This window comes from Amphibalanus amphitrite, unplaced genomic scaffold, assembly GCF_019059575.1.
Source record: "Amphibalanus amphitrite isolate SeventyFive unplaced genomic scaffold, NRLGWU_Aamphi_draft 000009F_arrow, whole genome shotgun sequence".
In the NCBI taxonomy this organism is placed as follows: domain Eukaryota; kingdom Metazoa; phylum Arthropoda; class Thecostraca; order Balanomorpha; family Balanidae; genus Amphibalanus; species Amphibalanus amphitrite.
Window position 1 is genome coordinate 509,257 of NW_024881505.1, and position 19,729 is coordinate 528,985.

Below are 19,729 nucleotides of genomic sequence, written 5' to 3' on the forward strand. Positions count from 1 at the left end.
GTTTGTCGCTAATAACTTCTGATAGAGGTGTGCTAGAGCTTTGAAAACACCTTAGATGTGTTCGGCTCGACGTTGCGGATCGACTAATATGCAACATGACCTTTTCCGGTCAGGTCATGACCTTGACCTGAGGTCAAATTTTCAAGTTGACCTTTCAAGGTCAACTTATAGTTCATTCGACGCGTCTTGACGAGAGGAACACGATGCTGACAAAGGTAATGTCATGGCTCTTTTGAGTCAAAAGTTATTGTCGAAAAAAACGCTTTTCGTAAAAACGGCTATTTTTGGAGTTTTTGCCCTCTGGAGGCTAAACCGTTGACCTGAGGTCAAATCTGAGAACAATGCTCAGAAAGGCCTGTAAAAGGGCTATCGAATGCGATTTTCCGCGGCGCTGTAGCTCTATCGGTTCCCGAGATAGCCGTCGGCAGTTTCCAAAATGTTGAAATAGTCAACATTTTACCTTTGGTGACCTCTGCTGACCTGACCTTTGACCTGCCCCCAAAAAATGACCGAAGTGTTTTCGTCCTTATTTTGGACGTTCTTTCGATTGCCGCTTACCGCGTGTCGCTACGTGGCCCAGGAGCCGAGTTAGAATGGGGTGTTCAGACACCCCCCGGCCCGGCGCGGAATCTCAGAGCACCGGCCCGGCGCGGGTTAATGCAATTTACGCTTTTTAAAGAGAAAATATATCTTTATAGCACGATGTAGGTATTCTTATTTTTTCAGGCTAGTTATTCGACTACAATGAGCAATAATATAGTATCATCCGCCTTTCGCTAATAGTCATCGAATGCAAATACGGTCAGTCTCAAAACATGACCTTATTCACGATACCGCTACGCCTCACTACAGTATGTACACTACATACCATACGTTCAGCAATGCATGTTGATTGTTGGTGCTAGTGTCGGTCAGGACGATATCCTATTGCGATCAGGGCCACCCAATGGCTTTTGGCCAGCCATGTTCGTCGTTCGGCCGTGACGGTGCGACGCACCCGCCCCCCGGCGAGAAATACAAAGAGACTGCAAGTTTACCGTTAGCCATTCAGTACCCACTGAGATGAGCGAGCCAATTGGGTTGTGAGGCCGAGGCTAGCGCCGCCGCGCGGCAGCCGACGCCGAACCCGGAGAGGAACGGCCTCAGTCGGCTCAGTCGGTCGGCGGCGGCGGTGTCGCGTGCACGCAAGTCCTCCCATCGCTGTTTTTCTGGGCGCGAGCGGCCGGTCGGCGCAGAGCTGACCGGAGGCGACCGGCGAGGCGGCCTAACGGTAGTCGATGCGTAGAGTGCGCCGGGAGGCACACGGCCGGGCCGGGCAGTGACCGCTGCGTGCCGGCACCGACCGTCCGCTGGCCTCCGCGGCCCGTGCAGGAGTGAAAAGTAGCACAGCGCTCACCTGACCAGTGACCGGCGTCAAAATACCCAGGAGTGACCGGTGAGTGAATGTAATTTATTTCTAATAATATTTGCACGAACCAGTTAATGTAGGTAAGTACATTGTGAGTGTGCAGAATGGCGGTATTGGCGTCTGGTTATGCATATGGTATAACATATGCATACATACCTGTAACATACATACATGGTAAAACCTCCAGGCCATATTTGTTGCGAGTGCATGGGATCATATCCATGGCGCTAATGAGTGGTCCTGTGTGTAGGTTAGGTTAGACCTGCTCTGCGCTCGTATCCATTGGTAGTTAATTTGTGGTCATGGCCTGAGCTCGGAGCGTGAGTTTCTGACGGTAATGTTAATTATTTGTAAGAATATCTGATCGAGCCGGTTATTGGTTAATGTGCAGAATGGCGGAATCGGGGTCTGGTTATGGATGACCTCAACGTGAAGCTAATAGCCATTTTTATGCTGAACGCCAAATGGGCTATATCTTGATGAAATGACATTTAGCATATACGATATAACACCATACCTACATTTGTCATGCCAATGCCGTCACGCTCATCTATCCGATTTGAACGACAAATCCTCCTGGGGCTAAACACTTAAGCAGCATTGGCGTTTTCCCAGCCGCTAACGTGCAGAGGGGTGGGGTGGGGAAGGGGCCGATCGCACTCCCAGTCGTTCGTCACTGTTCGAGCTATTACATAGTTATGGCCGCGCGCACACACCGTGACCATACGAAAAACAGTCGAGCTGCCCGAAGTATCACACGCTTGCCACATCCGTGTCGAGCGTAGATGTGGCGCAGTGTGAGTCGATTACATGACAAAAAGTCAAAAGACAAAAAGTCAAAAGACAAAAAGTCAAATGCCAAAAAGTCAAAAGACAAAAAGTCAAAAAGATAAAAGTCAAATGGCAAAAAGTCAAATCCGCTAAAAAATTGACCTTTTAGTTTTGACTTTTGACGTTTTGACTTTTATACATTTTGACTTTCTTCCATTTGACTTTTATCCCTTTTGACTTTTTGCATTTGACTTTTTGTCTGTTGACTTTTTGTCTTTTGACTTTTTGTCTTTTGACTTTTTGTCATTTGACTTTTTGTCCGGTTACCGTATGAGTCGTCTGTCGTCCCCACGAAACCGCATGCACCGGCCGCATGAGCAGCGCGGCGACCCGGGCTCGGCCCGCACACCGATAAAATGCCGGCGTGCCGCGGTCACCCCGCCAGTCGACTGCGCATTATGCAGGGGAGACGAGACAGGTGACCGCAAGCTCGTAAGGTGGCTCGAGGCGACACACCGAGAGATATTCCATAAAACAAAACGGTCATTGAGGCATAAGAGACAAAAGCGTTGCTTTCCGAGTTCTAATGTTGAGATCAGCGGCGAGCTTGGGTACCTACACTTCATATCGTTCTATTCATGATTTTTTTTTTCAGGTTTATTAACCCTTGCCCATATTGGCGTTTTCTGCAGTCGCAAACATGTATGTACATATGGGGTTCATTGGTCCGTTGGATTTCCCCAGCCTCTCTGCTCCCGATGGAGCTGAGATTCGCGGAAACTTTTGCCCGTGACAAGAAGAATCCGATAATACCCAATTTTAAGATCCTAGGGCAATGGTTGACCTTCCAGGTCAGGTCAACGACCGAAAAGTTGTAAATATCGGGGCCTGTTATAACTTCTTAAAGTGAGGCGCTACTACAGGGGCGCGGGAACGACTTTCAGACTGGGGGGCACCCCATAATAGAGATCAACCGGGTACCCCAAATCTAGTCTTCTCACCGGTTTTAGGCCACTTATTTTTCACCCCTTGGCTTTTTTCAACACAAAAGAAAACATTTGCAAAAAAGTACGACATTCCGTCTCAAAGTTGTGGGGGCACAGCCCCCACGGCCCCAGAGTTGAGGGGGCAAGCTGCCCCCACTGCCCCCCCCCCCCGGTTCCCGCGCCTATGCGCTACTATGTGTTTTTTCGAGGTCCTGATTCCGAATTTCACTTTCATTTTGATCGGAGAAGATGCATTCATGCATTTGAGAAGGGTCCTGTAATGAGGTCATTGGTAGCTACAATTTTTATATCACGGAAGTTAAATATCGATGACCTAAGGTCAGGTCAATTTCTTGACCTCACCGTTATATGTAAGTCAATCATAGGCGGCGGAACGGGGAGGGCACCGGGGCACCGTGCCCCCCTTTGATTTTTTTTTGCATTTTAACATTAGCCCAATGGGCGTTGCAATGTTGCATGGAAGGAATGGGACCAAAAGTCAGCAGTGCCCCCCCCCCCCCCCCCTTAATTGAGGGTGTTCCGCCGCTATTGAAGTCAATGGGGGGGGGGAAATCAACCCCTACCCCTGTTTTTTTTTTCACTAAAACGCGTCGGAATGGCCCAATATACCATGACTGAATTCATATACGATCAACCTTGACTATCAATAGGTATGCTAAATTGAACGGCGGTTCATGTAAGGTGTAAATAAACGGCCTCAGTACACTTATATATATTTTATTGGACGTTAACCCGGCAGTTGCTGCAGGGTATTTCGCCACCCACCGTTTGCTGGGGGGGGGGGGTTAAACGCCCCCAGCCGATAACTCGAGAACCAATAGGCGCAGCGAAACGCACCAGGCGGCAAACGAAAGAACGCGACGAGACGCTTCAGACGAGTACTTTAAAGTTGAATTTTGAGGTCACAGGTCGGGTCAAGGTCAGGTCAAACACCTGAAATCGGGTTTTCAGTAGCATGGATTTCAGGACTTCGCAATGGGCGCCTCTCGTCATAAACTCTATCAAAACGGTGCACAATCCATCATTGTCATATAAGGCCTTCGAGAGTGTGAGCTCCATGTAGGGGCCATTCAAGCATAGGTCAAGGTCAAGGTCAGATCAACCGGGTAGACACATATCCCCGAAAATCAAAACTGATATTCGCAGCCTGTGACACATGTTTTATGGGTAATTTGGGGCGTAGAACGCGATGGTGACATTCATTTTATCATATGTGATACGTGTTTGGTTCAAAAAGTTCAATTTAAGAAATGCATGTATCATGGTCGTGAAGTAGTCACGAGAAATTGCCAAGATTCAGTTCAAGATTTTGGAAAATGCGGAACGATAATCAACAATCAAAGATAGCCATCATTTGATTGTTCATGGTATTGGCAGTCTAATGGCGTTTACGCCATGTCTGTATGTCTATTCTGTGATTTTATATGATTTTTTGAACATATGCCGTTTTTGGTCGAAAACTCAGAAATCATGACGTCACTAAAAACCTCGATATCTAAAAAAATTTTCGAATGATTTTTTTAAACTTTGTCACAATAAACTTCAATCAATTCCCTACAGGTACGCACTACGCAAGTTTTGACGCGCCCATGCGGCGCGCCGTTTTTATGCTATGGCCCGGGAAAAAAGTGGGGGCGTTTAACGCCCCCCCCCCCAGCAACTCGCGGGTTAAAGAGTGTAAATGAACTTTTGAAACACCCCGTAGATTGTTGTAGTTCGTCATTAACCTGCATCGGCATAAGTGGAGACCCAGGCGACCTTATGTAGTGTGATAACACAACTTTCCTTGCTTCCATTTCAGACATAGTCACTGTCGTGAAAAACCCACACATGCAAGTCAGCTAGGAATCATGCTAAAGAGGCTGCGCGTCTCCAACAGACTCGGTGCTGCGCTGGTGTCGGTGGCCGTGTTCTGCCTGGTGGCGGTGACCCGACCCCGGACGGTGCCGCTGGCCGCCCCCGCCGACACAGACGGCCGGATCGGCGGCCGGCCCATCGCCGAGCTGTGGGTGCCCAGCCGGCCGGCGCACGCCTGGTTCACCAGCGCCCAGTGCCGGCCGCTGCTCACCCGCTTCACGTGCGACCAGTGTCTGCCGCTCGTCTACCTGGCGTCGTTCCCCAGGTCAGGGAACACCTGGCTCCGCTACCTGCTGGAGGCCTCTACGGGACTTGTCACTACAGCTGGACTGCCTGACTTTTGGACGTACCGAAATCAAACCCCAGGCAAAATTGTCTTGGACCTTGAGCAGCTCTGGGATGCGACACGGGCAGACAGAGAGCTGATTTCTTACGGATACCTTGGGGAGAAGATTCCGTGGTCTCAAGGTATCGGTATCGTTTCCAAGACACACTATTATCCTGAGCCATGGAATGTAACGGAGGCTGAAGATGCTCCGCACGGGCTGTCGCCTTTTCCTAGCGACCGCCCACGACGAGCCGTACTGCTCATACGCGATCCATTCAAATCGATAATTTCTCTTCGGAAATATGGCGAAACACGATCAGTTCGTAACGAAAAAGATATGACGTATCTGTATCGTGGAGAAGATTGGTTGAATTATGCTATGCACTTACCGCACGTGTGGTTTAATATGAATGCAGAGTGGCTGCAGGCAACCAACGAGACACATGTGGTGCTGTATGAGCGTCTGCGGCAGGACCCGATGGGGGAGCTGCGCGCGCTGCTGCGCTTCCTGCAGGTGGAGCCCGACCGGCGGCGGCTGGAGTGTCTGCGCGGCGAGCTGGAGGGGATCGCGCACAACCACCGGCACGGCGTGGTGCCCGACGGCGAGACGTACCCGCTGCGGGTGCGGGCCGAGCTCTGGAGCTACATCCACCAGCTGCACTGGCTCCTCAGAGACAGAGGTTACCCGGGACTGCCCCTGCAACACTACTCGTTTGCAGACGAGTTCGGTGATATTAATATACGGATGCGTTGAACATGACAATGGTTTCAAAATGTGTTAATTGTGCACAACACTGGTTTTTCTGCCGATCGTTTTCATGTCTCGCAGCCTCTTCATTGTTTCAGGTTATTTTTAACGTTTTTAAACGTGCGACGTACAACGTGCAACGTCACTTACTCACTTGTATATCACCATTCGTATAGCTTCCTGACATGTGCATGGATCCAAGTGTGGATCTGTGACCTCAGTGGATCTCGAAGCTACCAGTAACTCCATGTTAGGATCTGTGATCCCACTGGATATAGGGTCTAGATCTAAGATTTCATATGATATGACGATAAATCAAGGACATAGATCTATGATCCGTGTGGATCCCATCATGTACAACCTTTGAAACTATGTTTTCCAATCCTACACAAAGCTACCAAAGTCAAGCATAACTTTTTGTGAGTTGCAACAAGCGGATGTCTAGGATTTCTGTGTTGACAAAAAGAAGTGATGATATGTGATGTCACTCAAAGTCTCATAGACCTCTGTATACCGAGGTCTATGTCAGATACAGAGGTTTATGTCGCACTGCTTCTTAAGTAAAAAATAGACTATGATATGTATATGATCCCAATGATTCTCTAAATAAACTAAAGAGTGGGATCTAGTTATAATCCCATCAGATTCGAGATCAGGATCCATGGGATGAGGTCCCAGATCCATTTTCTAGGATCCATGCATATGTCCGATAGCTTCATCGCAGGGTGGGACTCGTTTGGCACGGGTAAGGTCACCCGCCTAGCCTGGTTAAAACTGCATACTCTGCTATGACATAACCTTTGGCCCAAAGGGTAGTGTGTCGGAGGCAGGGAATACGTATTTCTGTGGCGAGCTCTCGAGCTTTCTTTCTCGAGCGAGCTTTCTGCAGGCCAACGTCCAGGCTGGACGCTGGCCTGGCGTGCCGGGCAGCTGAATCATGGCGGCAAAAACTACTGTAATATTCACTGCGCTGTGCGCTCCAGCGTAAATATTTAATGCTGATTCGTGCAGCTGCTGGATGTCGGCGTGTGAAAGCCACAACGAATGTTTTGTTGTGAAGTGACTAGTGTGCGACTCAGGAAGCAAGTTTATGGGCAGGTCACGATTATAACGGCGCTAGCTTGTTCCGACTGCCGACTTCCGGACTCGGGTGGTTTGTGAGGGAACATTTGTTTTTAGAATGGTAATTTTGTTAATGACTGCTTTGTTATCCGTTTGTTATTTCTTTGTGAGCTGAGTGTAGGCATATCAGTCAACTAAGAATTGTGAAAAGGGCATTGTGAAGACCATTTTCAGTTTTTTTTTTCTGAAATGGAAGTTACATACCTATACTGTTTAGTGTAAGCATTAGGTACTTACCCTACTGTCTAACCAAACGCATTAACAGTCAAATACATCTCAACGCGCAGACCGGAAGAGGAACAGCCTTCTAATGTGTTTTTTATGATATTGAGAGAGAGAGAGAGAGAGAGAGAGAGAGAGAGAGAGAGAGAGAGAGAGAGAGAGAGAGAGAGAGAGAGAGAGAGAGGAGAGAGGAGAGAGGAGAGAGAGAGAGAGAGAGAGAGAGAGAGAGAGAGAGAGAGAGAGAGAGAGAGAGAGGGAAAGAGGCCTGCATTTAATCAGATGCTTGGGTAAATATGCCCCACACTTTACGGCGCTTCAGAATAAAATCATTGAAACGTCAATTAAACGACGTACCTACACGATACAAATAGTAATCTAACATATACGTTATGTAGGTACCTTTGGCCGTGGAGAAAGGACATGCTGTTCTTCATGAATGGCTTTTAAAGTATGAACCTACCTAATCTAATGTCATACCCAAAAGATATGCTTCGCAGTTCGCTGGGTGGATCCGTAGGTCGTGTCAGCCCCGCGCACCTCTCCCCTCTCCTGCACGCCGCTCTGCACAGGCGCCGTCTGCGGCGCTCTCTCGCTCATGAATTTCTAATGAATCACGATGCAACCAGCTGAGCCGCCGCTCTGGTGGACCGGTTCCGTTAACAACCAGCAGCGGTGGAGTGCCGTGCCGACGACCTGCGGAGTCACTGAGAACGTTCAGCGGCTGCAGCCGGAGCGGGCCGGCCGGCCGGAGGCGCGGAAAACCCGCCGTCATAGCCACCTCGGCGGGCACGGAAGGTCGATTTGGCTCGATCGGCCGTCGAGTCAGTGCAGTGGGAACTGGTGCAGTTCACAAACTTCATCAATTGCAGCAAGACTACTAAGCACCACTTTTGAGTATCCCACACTAGTGGCTATCAGTAAATACCGAGAGGCTTAGACTATGTGAACACTATATTGTCAAGTGGGACAGCCATCCTCTGGTCAAACCGGGACTTGTTGCATAGCCGGGTCGCCGAGGATCCGTGCCCGCCCACTGCAGTCCACACCGCAGCACCAGCCCGGTAAAGTCGTTGGCCCGGTCGGCCACCATCCGCGCTGCGAATTCCGTGCACCGTTGCGTTCGTGACACGGTAACAGAACAGACGGTCCGAGCGGCGGCGGGCGGAGGATGCGGCTGATGACTAGGCAAACAACCCCCGCCGCCGATCTGGCGGTCCCGGCCTGCTTCGTCACATTTCTTTGTGGATAGTGGTGAGTGGTAAGAGTAGATAGGTATATGGCGGACATGGGGTGTCTTCTTCACCCACATCACACGTGGCCGGTCGCGCGTTGGTCCCGTTTGCCACCAGTTACACTTTACAGACTGCTGGCAGTTGAGCGCCTTGCCATGCTGATCAATGTCGGATGCATATAACTGCCTATACCTTCATATCTAGTACCTAACGTAAGTCTTAGATGCATTCGAATGAAACCAATACCTACAGCTTCGCCTTATTTTCGCCTTTGGTGCATCAAGTCATCTGCAGTTTTTACCTTCATAAAGGTGTTGGACAAACGCTCCTGTTCCAATGATTAAGTGCTTTGCGTATAAGTTGTCTTTTGCAATCATATTGCAACTTTTCAGGCGTCGCATTTTTTGCCATTTTTATTATGGGAAAACCCATAGACTTATAAGCGACCCTTCCCGGTCGCTAATCGGGACGAGTTCCCTATTAGCGCTTTTTGCATGGTTTGCCAAAATGCTCAGTGCAAATAAATTAGTGGATATTGGGACAGAAAAGGAATGGATTTTAATAGCACAATGAACGATCTCTCCGAAAATCAAGCTAGTACCATTACCCCCCCCCCCTGTCCCCTCAGGCAGTCACGTTATGAAAAGTCAGGCGCGGGTTTAATATGTGGTGCAGCGATTTTGAAAAGAAAGCGGAGAGCAGTATTAATCTTTTCTTTTTTTAGATTTCACGTCTGTCGATCGTCCCCCCCCCCCCAGTCAAAAATCCGTGGCGACGACCCTGCCTGCAACCGCAACGAATAACTTACCTAGTTATCAATCAAACCAAATACCATCGACCTCCTAACCTTTCGATAATGCCACCAGGCGCCAACAGCTAACAGCTCTGTTCGCAATTCATTGCTTTGTTAAGTGCATCTGTACCGGCCGAGCAACGAGTTGCCACGCGGCGCGCAACCGGCGCCAAGTGCAGCTGCACCTAGCGAACGAAGAGCTAGCTAGCACACGGCGCGCCGATTTGGCGCGCTATTGGTTCCCGCGCTTTCCAGCTATTTGGCGGGAGACAGAGTGGCGGCGGGAGCACAGAGCAGCCACCTGCAGTCGGTTCCGGTTGTTAACCCGCGCCCTGCTGGGGGGGGGAGGGGGGGCGGTGTTTGAACACCCCCTTGTGGTTTTTCGCGAATAGCCGTTTTTGTTACACCTTATCATACATCAATTCTACACATGTTGTGAAAATTTCAGACCAAGGTCATTCAAGGTCAGGTCACCAGGTCACTTGAAGTGACCTCACCTCATAAAAAGTTTCAATGTCTGTCATAGCTACACCGAGTGACCGATCGCTTTGAAACTTTCAGCGATAGCTAAGAGCAACAGCATGTACAAAATGTATATCTCAGGATTTTGATATCGATGACCTAAGGTCAGGTCAATTTTGCGACATCCCCATTATAAGTCAATGGGAGAAAATTGAAATGCGCCTCTTTTGGACGAAAGACATTATAAACACTCCCAAACACCGAATTACAAGTGGTTTAGACACACTGAACATGAAAATGGTGTCCGTGACCCTTGTTTATGCCCTGAGGTCATCTTAGGTCACGAATGGTATCTAACAGTTTTTCGCAAATAACTTTTGATAGAGGCATGCTAGAGCGATGAAAACGCCTTAGATGTGTTCAGCTCGACGATACGGATCGACTGATATGCAACATGACCCTTTCCGGTCAGGTTATGACCTTGACCTGAGGTCAAATTTTCAAGTTGACCTTTAAAGGTCAAGTTATAGTTCATTCGATGCGTCTTGACGAGAGGAACACGATGCCGGTAAAAGTAAGCTCGTACAAGGCTTGGGTCAAAAGTTATTGCCGAAAAACTGTTTCCGAAAAAATCGGCTATTTTTGCAGTTTTTGCCCCGTGCAGGCAAAACCGTTGACGTTAGGTCAAATCTGAGAGAATTACTCAGAAAGAGTGTTAATAGGGCTATCGAATGCGGTTTTCCGCGGCGCTGTAGCTTTCCCGAGTTATGCGTTGGCTGCTTGGAAATTTTCGATATTCGACCTGGAAATCGGCGAAATTTTGCCCTCAATGACCTCTGGTGACCTGACCTTTGACCTGACTTAAAAATTGACTGAAGTGATTTCGTCATTATTTTTGACGCTCTTTCGAACGCCGCCTTCCGCGTATCGCTACGTGGCCCAGGAGCCGAGTTACAAGGGGGGTGTTCAAACACCCCCCCAACAGGGCGTGGAAATCCAGGACCCCCAGCCGGGCACGGGTTAATAAATATCATAGGGATCCACTGTAGAATACCTAGTGGCGTCATATTACCTAGTGACGTCATATCGTGAAGATGTGCCGCTGAACACGACGCATTCGCCACCTATCAAGCAAGCCTAAAACTAATAGTTTTTATAATACATATGCTAGGTGGCGCTACTGAGTCTCTTGAGTGGCTCCATCTTGTCTGTATTGTTTTGGATGATACGATTCTGGATGTTGCATGCCTGGATATGTTTCGCTCTTGGATAAACCGTCCTTGGATGATACGATTTTCAGGTATTCTCGTGCTGCCATTTTGGATGATACGGTTTTGGCTTCTGCATCCTTGGATGTTTCGCTCTTGGATGCTCTGAATGCTCCCAAAAGGGCCGATTTTGGATGTAATTTGGAGGTTTTGATCGCTGGATGCTGCGATTTTGGATGTTGCGTATTTTGGATGCTGCGTTCTTAGATGCTTTAATAGTCCCCCGAATATGAATCTGAATGACGTTGAAACTTGAAGGCCTCTGGCCAGTGTTGCCGTCCTGGTACTATAGTACCAGATCTGGTACGTTTTCGACCGTTCTGGTACGGAGGTACGCCTAAACGAAATCTGGTACTTTTTCGCCGAAATGCATTTTTTTTTGGCATTTTAATATCTCTTTCCATCTAAAAAAACACTTAGGAGGGATGGTGTTTCTAACTTTCTCATCATAATGTCTCATGCATCGGATTCGGAATTATTGATACATATTCCTGTTGTGTGCGCTATAGTAAACAAGTGGAAAATTCGCGTTCCACGCCGGCTGCCAAGGACGGTCCGCCGGCTACAGGCTGACCGCTGAGGCAGTTGTTGTGTCCATGAAGGCAATATAAGAGGTTGTGTCGTGAGTTGGGAATTGACCGGGCCCAAATGCAACGATTTGTGGTACGGCTCGTAAGCTGAGATACCAATAACCAATAGTTGGGAATTGTAGTTGTATTGTGAACAGTGAAATGTGAGGTCCGTCGACGGTCGAAGGGCTAAGGAAAGAGACTAGTTTGAATCACTGTCCCAAAATTGTGCGATTTCGTTGGAAAACTAAATCAAAATGACACCCAGCAAATAATTTTCCATTCTCACTGGCATATTACTGTGGCAATTTTCGGATTCTGGGTGCAAGCTAGGATCCTGGGTGCAATCGCCAGTCTCAACTGGAGTGCCCCCTCTCGAAGGCAGGATTTCGATTTCTCTATTTTTAGGCCAATTTTAAGTACCTAGGTATAGGACAATTTGGGAGCTTTCAGAAGAGCGCCTTTCTGCCTTTCAAGGGGCGACGCGGCGAGACGAATGGGTCGAACTACTGGGTCAAATGAGTCATAAATTACTTGCTGGCATGAACATACCGAAATTTTGGCTATTTTTAAAGTACTGAATTAATAACAATTTGACCTACTACGATCTGGTACGGTACGCAGCCAGAAACAGCCAATCTGGTACGATTTGGATGCGATCCTGGTACGCTGTAAAATCTGGCCGCGGCAACACTGCCTCTGGCGGTATATAGGGCCTTGCCTCTGGCCTTCTGAGCCGGGGCCTTCGATATTCGGAAACAATTCATGGACATTCAGATTCGGAGCGAATCTGAATGTCGATCAGGTGATCGATGTTCAGATGAATCTCAATGCGGACGCGAGTGTATACGATGAAATTATACGCACATTCGAGAGATCGCTGTACTATCGTGCTAATATGCTTTGCGCGTTGGTATGCCATGCTAAAAGAGAAATTCTGATAAAGCTGTTTAAGTCCTACTGCGCGAACCTGTATGGGTGTGAGCTGTGGGATCCATGTAAAGAAAAAAATGTGTTTCGTGAACTGTGTGTGGCGTATCACTCATGTGTGAAGAAAATAGTCAAACTACCGAAATCATTCAGGAACCACCCTCTCTGTCTAGCTCTTCAAATTCTCCCCTGTCCTATGCTAGTAGCAAGCAGACAGCTTCTGTTCTATAAAATACTCCACAGTAGTGAAAATGTGTTGATAAAGAGCTTGCTTGACAGTGACATTGGACAAAATGGTAGGTATAGCAGCGAGGGTGCATCTTGCCATCCGACGTGAATATGATATCATGGCCTTAGACTTGTCTTCCTCCTCTCGTGCAGACATTTTGAATATTTTCTTAGGTAGGCTGAAAAGAATGGTCAATCAAAATCCGACATATCATGCTCATGTGAGAAGTGTCATTACAGACAATGTATGAAGCTGTGTGCACGTCGGACACCGGCCACCAGGGGGCGTTAGCTGGAGATAGACAGACTGTGACCTGCTTCTCACAAAACGTCCGGAGTATCAAAAACAAACTGGGTACCCTTCGGGCCCATTCTCCTGTTTTTGAGCGCTTTGACATCCTGGCCTTGACGGAGACGTGGTTGAAGCCGTATGTCGGTGATTCCGAGCTTCAGCACGGACTCAGCAGTCACGTGTGGTTCCGCCGGGACCGTGAGGAGTCGGTCGGGGGTGGTGTGGCCTGTGCTGTGAGGGCCGCTCTCCAGCCTCTTCGACGCGCCGAGGTGGAGCAGGGAGAGGTCCTAGTGGTTGACCTTGTTGGTCTCCGTCCGGCAGTCACAGTGATTGTTGGCTACCGGCCGCCGGATGATGACGCGGCAGTGACATCTATAGTGAATGTGCTCGAGACTGTATGTTCTGCTGGCCGGTCTGTGATTATGCTGGGTGACTACAATCTTCCTGAGATCGTTTGGCACGGGCCGGATCGTCCTCCCCAGCTGCTGCGGCGGTCTGCGCGTGCCACCACCTTCTTGGATGCTGTCGACCAGCACGGACTGCGCCAGCATGTGCTGCAGCCTACTAGAGAGAACAGCACACTGGACTTAGTGCTGACGAACATCAGCGGGGTGCAGTGTGACTCTGATGTCGGTTATTTTGACTCTGACCATAATCAGGTCACGGCAACATTCACAGTGCCTCGGACGGGCTGCGCTCGTGTGACACGCAGCACTGCTCTTAACTATCGGCGAGCAGACTTTGACGGTCTGAGGCATGCACTGCGGCTCTTACCATGGAATATGCTAGATGATCTTGCTGTTGATGACGCTGTTGAACTGTTTTATGAGTGGACTGACGCGGCAATATCAGATCACATTCCGGTGGTGACTCTGAAGGCTCGCTACCCACCATGGTTCGATGCAGATGTTAAGCGAGCGTTGCGCCAAAAAGAGATTGCCCACCGCCACAAGAAACAGTCACCTACCGATGAACGGATTAAACGGTTTGCAACCTGTAGGACCCAGTTTAAGAGTTTAGTCCTGTCCAAGTACCGCAGATACATGTTGCACATCGTCGATGACTTCAAGAACAACTCGAAACGGTTCTGGTCTCTGTTAAAATCCGTAAAGTCTTCAAAAAATGTTTCTGTTCTGAAATGTGATGGTACACTGTAAAAAATGTTAGCGCAGTTTGAGTTTTCTGACTCACTTTAATGATGTGTTCAAACAACTAACTTGCTAATGAATCCGTATTTATCGAGTAACTTAAACCTTATTGCGAAGCAAAACACGGTTAGTCCAAATCAGGATGAACTAGCTCGGAATTCCCATGTACAATGACACTGTTGGAGTAATCGCCATGTATTCATACCCGCAATTGGCGAACACTGTGTTCCGAAACACGAATACGATTTTGTGAAAGCATCTTTGCGCACGGTTCTACCGTGTTGAATAACACGGAGTGTTTTACCCCGCTGCGTCGAGTTTAAAAACCCGAATGAGGTTATTTGGGCCGCAATCTTGAGAGACATGAACACCAATTACCTAACACTGTGGGTTGCTAACTTACTCGGTTCAGTTTCGCGCCAAATGCAGCGCCGCGTGGGCCTCAGTCGCCATCTTCGTGCGATCCAGGGAGCTCGTGTCTGTGCTGCATCTGACGTCTTGTTGGTAAGTACAAGTGATACTTGCTCCAAATTTTTTTTTTAGCAATAACATCAGTGATATTAAATGTCTTTTAGGCGTGGTTACATAAATATTATCCGTGTAAGGTGGCGTTATGGGTGGGAAGGAGGAGCCCTCGGCCCTGATTCTCATTCCATCTGTCAGCCCACCATTGGTGGCTATGTGTGCGTTTGTAAATATGTTAAACATGAATAATTTTGACTGTACCTTTTTTTGCTATGTATCTACCAGCCAGTTATGATAAGTCTGCCTGGTTTCTCTCTTGCCCCTCTCTCTCTCTCTCTCTCTCTCTCTCTCTCTCTCTCTCTCTCTCTCTCTCTCTCTCTCATGGTATCTCGCTCTGCTTTTCTTTTTGTCTGTGGATAAGAAGTATAGGTAGACATCTGCTTGGCTGCGAACTGACACAATTTATTTACTTCAGATACGGCTCAAGATGAGCAGAATGAAGGTCAATCTCGAAGTCCCACAGTCAGAGCTCAAGACCTGTGAGGCAGGACTTCATTCCTTGATGAATGCGGCTCAACTGCTAACAGGATAAGAAGGTATTGTCCTATTTCTGCCGATTTAGGTATTTTTTTTAACATATCGCAAATCACAATTAGTGTCTGCATGGGACTCGGTTGTATTTTAGTAAACTAGGGTTTTGCCTCCGATAATATGAAGCCGATATTGAAAATTAAAATCACATGTTTAACATATTTATTATCGTCAAAAGCATAACCGATTACCGAAATCCGACGAGAGCCCGGGCGCCCCGGCGCCCCGCTCTACCCCTGCGCAAGGCCCCTGCGCTCTCCCTTCCTCTCTCGTCCCGCTCCCGTGGTCAGCTGTCCCGCTGTCCAAGCGCCAGGCCGTTGCCATGGCGACGGCTGACGGCCTCCTCTGGCGGACGGATCCGACGCCGAAACTCAGCAGTCTGTATTCACTATATACCGTGTCTGTATTTTGATGTGCACAGTGCATTGGCTATTGGGTTTATGTTGGCAGTTGGACGATACCGATAATAGGTATAGACTATAGAGTCGATGGTGAACTTACCTAATCGCCAATTTCGTGTTAGTTTATTAGCGTTGGCCTTTCGTGTAAGAGTATAATGGCAGGGAATGGCCATTTAGAGGTCAAGGAACAGTCACCAGTAGCGGCGGAACACCTTCAATTAACCCGCGCCCGCTGGAGGGGGGGGGCAGAATCTGCCCCCCCTCCCGTTTTTCGCCAATAACTTCTAAACGCGTTATGCCAGCAACGTCAAACTTTCAGTACCTTATCATACATCAATTTGACACGTTCCCTGAAAATTTGAGCGAAATCCGTCGGAACATTTTTGAGAAATTGACGTTTTAGTGACGTCATGTTCGCCATTTTCGCCTAAAAAACCGCAAAATTTCAAACGCCGCTAACATCTTCATTTTTAAAGGAATCAAGACGTATCAAAAAAGGTTTTACGTGATTGTCTATCAAATGGCTATCTCGGTTTTTTGAAAATATTGGCTTTCGGCCCAAATGTTTTAAAAAAACTGACTTTTTGGGGAAAATAATTATAAAATCCAAAATTTTGAGTGTATCGAAAAAAACGGAATATATGTCAGAGAAGTGGTCTATGTGCACCTACACACCAATTTTTAGAAGAATCAGTTCAAAAATGTGGGAGTTATTCAAAATTTTATGACGTCACGACACACAAAAATTTTGAAAAATGATTTTTTGGAAGTTCTAGACCTCGTACGGAAACAAAAATAGCACCATTCGATTCGCCGTGAAAAACTGCATCAGATAGACACCTTTGTAGGCCTTAACAACCAACTTAAAAATTTGACCTCACTTGACCTGACTTTGACCTGACCTCGACCTGACATTCATACAGAGGTGGTCCATATCACTAATTGAGTGTGCCTATTGAATTCTATGAGTAAAATGACCCATAAAACATGTGTCGCACATGCCCTTTTCTATATTTTGTTTTTGGTGACCTGACCTGACCTGACCTTGACCTTTGAATGACATTGTATGCAACGAATATTGTCTTGGTAGCCTAAGAACACGTTTTAGGCAATCAGTCTCAGTCCATTCTTCGGCAACTACGGTGCAAGGCCGATACTGTAGAAACTTGCATTTTGTACCCTTGACCTAACGTTGACCTGACCTCTGACCTACTTAAGCAAAAAAAAATTGGGCTCTTAAGATCCGCCTTGTTGAGAGCTTTCGATTGTCGTTTTCCCCGTCTTTCTACTTTCTACGACCATCGGTTCGGAAGTTAGACAGGGGGGGGGGCAGAATCTGCCCCCCCCCCCAGCAGGGCGCGTATGGCTGAATAGCCCAGCGGGGCGCGGGTTAAGGGGGGGGGGGCACTGCCGACTTTTGGTCCCATTCTTTCCATGCAACGCCCATAGGGCTAATGTTAAAATGCCCAAATCAAAGGGGGGCACGGTGCCCCGGTGCCCTCCCCGTTCCGCCGCCTATGACAGTCACTTCAGTAGATGGTGCGAGCTTAACCCGCGACGCCCGCGATCCGCTGGAGAAGGGGAGGCAACCCTGTTGTTTTACACTGAAACGGCCGCGATTTTTAACTCGCCGATTCTAGTACTTCTCCGGACATCAATCTCACTAAACTCCTGAAAAATGCGTCCTAGGTTACCTCGGGTCATGGGGGTCAAGCTGAGGTCATGTTCGGCCATTTTCCGTCGAAAAAATACAAAGTTGCTCACGAGAAAAAATCACAAAATAGATTTTCAATCAAGAGACTCAAAAATCGCACATTAGGTACAGAATGCATGGCAAAGGAAACTGCTACCACAAAATTTCCAAAAAAGAAATATCAAGATTTTGATATTTCTACACTCAAAACTCCTCCAGTTTTTTTTTTTTATTTGGGAAAGTTAAAAACGGAGCATATGTCGGAGAGATCCTAATTCCTTATTGCCTTTACAGGGTGTCTCAAAAAAGGTGTCACGGTTTTGAACATCTCCCGTTTCGTAACCATACACATCCTTAAAATTAACAAAATAGTTGTCTTTAAAACTGCCAGTGATATAGTTATTTGAAAGACTAAAAAATAAAAAGCGACTGTTCTTGTGACGTCCGATTTTTTCAGCACTTGTTAGGTACTGAAAGTAGTCTAGAGTAATATCTACGATACTTGCCCCTCTTCCTGATAAATAGGTATCAACGTTCTGTCGTCTCAATCAACGTGATAAGTCACTTAATGTAATAAACTGTTTGTCATTGTAAGCTGCTACAATTTGACCTTGCTTGCCGTCCTGTGATGTCATAGGTCAAAGAAAAATGACGTCGAGACGCGTCGAATAACCTATAAGTTGACCCGAAAAGGTCAACTTAGAAGTTTGACCTCAGGTCAAGGTCACGGAAAAGGCCATGTTGCATGTCATTCGATTCGTATTGTTAAGCTGAACACATTCCTGGTGTTTTCAGAAACTATTTGAGACGGTTCGTGACCTGGGATGATCTCAGAGGCATTAAAGGGCCCGAGGGGTCACAGGTGCAATTTTCCGGTTCATTGTGCCATGTTCATCTGTGTCCCGATGTTTGAGGGTATTTTCGGCCAAAAGAAGTGGATTTCAATTTTCTTCCATTGACTATAAAGTCAATGGAGAGGTCACAAAATCGACGTGACCTTAGGTCACATATATCAAAATTCAGAGATATGCAAATTGTTCACAAGCTCATACAATAGCATGAGTTTCAAACTTCTGGGATATACGAATATACTTTAGAGATGACTGAATCACAAAGTTTAAATAGGCATGATCACTTAACTTGGCCTGTGACCTAACCTTATGTGACCCGGGGTCGAAAATATTACTCACGATGCGAAATTGATGTTTTATAAGCTATACCAAGTTTCGCAGCGCCGCTGGCCGCGATTTTTTTTAAACTCGAAAACAACTGGCAGGTGTGGCCCCCCCTCGCCCCCTCCCCCCTCCCAACCCCCACCCGTGCGAAAGTTAAGGTGTGTATCAGTATGCCGTTCATTCATGCACTTCGTCATTTACTAACATTATTTCTTTCTTATTTCAGACACGGACCAGGAGAAGTTGGACGCTTTTTAGAATTTCCCCTCGTACCGCTAGTGTCATGGGCGGAGGGGAGCGAGGCTGCGCTGCGCTGCCATCTCCGAAGACAACACGCCTCTGAGTGTGCGCCTCCTAGTTTGTGCGGCAATGTTCCCCGTGTTCAATGAAAAAATTAAATGCCCCAGCGCTCAGAACTCCCATCTAGTATTGACGCAAGAGCTCTCCCAAATGTCGACCGGAAAGTCGTTAAAAAATCGTTGCGACGGTCGGCTCGACAAGCTGAAGACCGCGCCAGTGAATGCATTTGAAACGACACCTGTACGCTCCCATCGCCAGGCCCAAAGACGTGTTGTTCATAGGTGTCTTTCACAATACTAGTGTTGCTGATCGCGGAGGACCACTGTCCACTGCTCGTCCGCTGTGGCGTTACTTCTGATGAGGCTCAGAGCGCATGTTTACTGTGAACAACCTGTTGAAATATATAATGACTAGATTTGTACTCTGAGACTTAATGAACTTGGCTAACGAGGATGTAAGTTAAAGCAAAACGAACTGTGTTACACGCCTCAATAATTATGTGGAATGAATTGTATGAATGTATACTTCATGTCGATTTATTGCGATTGAAGACGTTACCTCTGTTTAAACGCGGCTCGGCCTGTTACAGCCCCGTTTGCATCAAAGAAGGTACGCCTTTCATCGTAATAATAAGTCGACATGAATTATATATTTATATATTCATTCAACATGATCATTGAATCGTGTAATGCAGCTCATTTTGCGTTAATATACATTCT

The 19,729-nt window shown here is 47.4% G+C and overlaps 2 protein-coding genes and 1 long non-coding RNA gene across 3 annotated transcripts; all 3 read left to right on the forward strand.

The window, feature by feature from the left end:
• Window positions 1-1,144: 1,144 nt before the first annotated feature.
• LOC122379905 (WSC domain-containing protein 1-like) lies at window positions 1,145-7,541 on the forward strand. Its single transcript, XM_043362528.1, has 2 exons — window positions 1,145-1,435; window positions 4,988-7,541. The coding sequence occupies exon 2, from the start codon at window positions 5,037-5,039 to the stop codon at window positions 6,123-6,125; it is 1,089 nt and encodes a 362-aa protein (XP_043218463.1). The 5' UTR covers window positions 1,145-1,435; window positions 4,988-5,036; the 3' UTR covers window positions 6,126-7,541.
• A 5,647-nt stretch (window positions 7,542-13,188) lies between these two features.
• On the forward strand, window positions 13,189-14,471 carry LOC122379656. The gene has a single exon (XM_043362035.1). The coding sequence runs from the start codon at window positions 13,189-13,191 to the stop codon at window positions 14,392-14,394; it is 1,206 nt and encodes a 401-aa protein (XP_043217970.1). The 3' UTR covers window positions 14,395-14,471.
• A 367-nt stretch (window positions 14,472-14,838) lies between these two features.
• LOC122379909 lies at window positions 14,839-19,415 on the forward strand. The gene is made up of 3 exons (XR_006256251.1): window positions 14,839-14,889; window positions 15,326-15,446; window positions 18,937-19,415. It is a non-coding gene; the product is annotated as an uncharacterized LOC122379909 (long non-coding RNA).
• The last annotated feature ends 314 nt before the right edge of the window (window positions 19,416-19,729 follow it).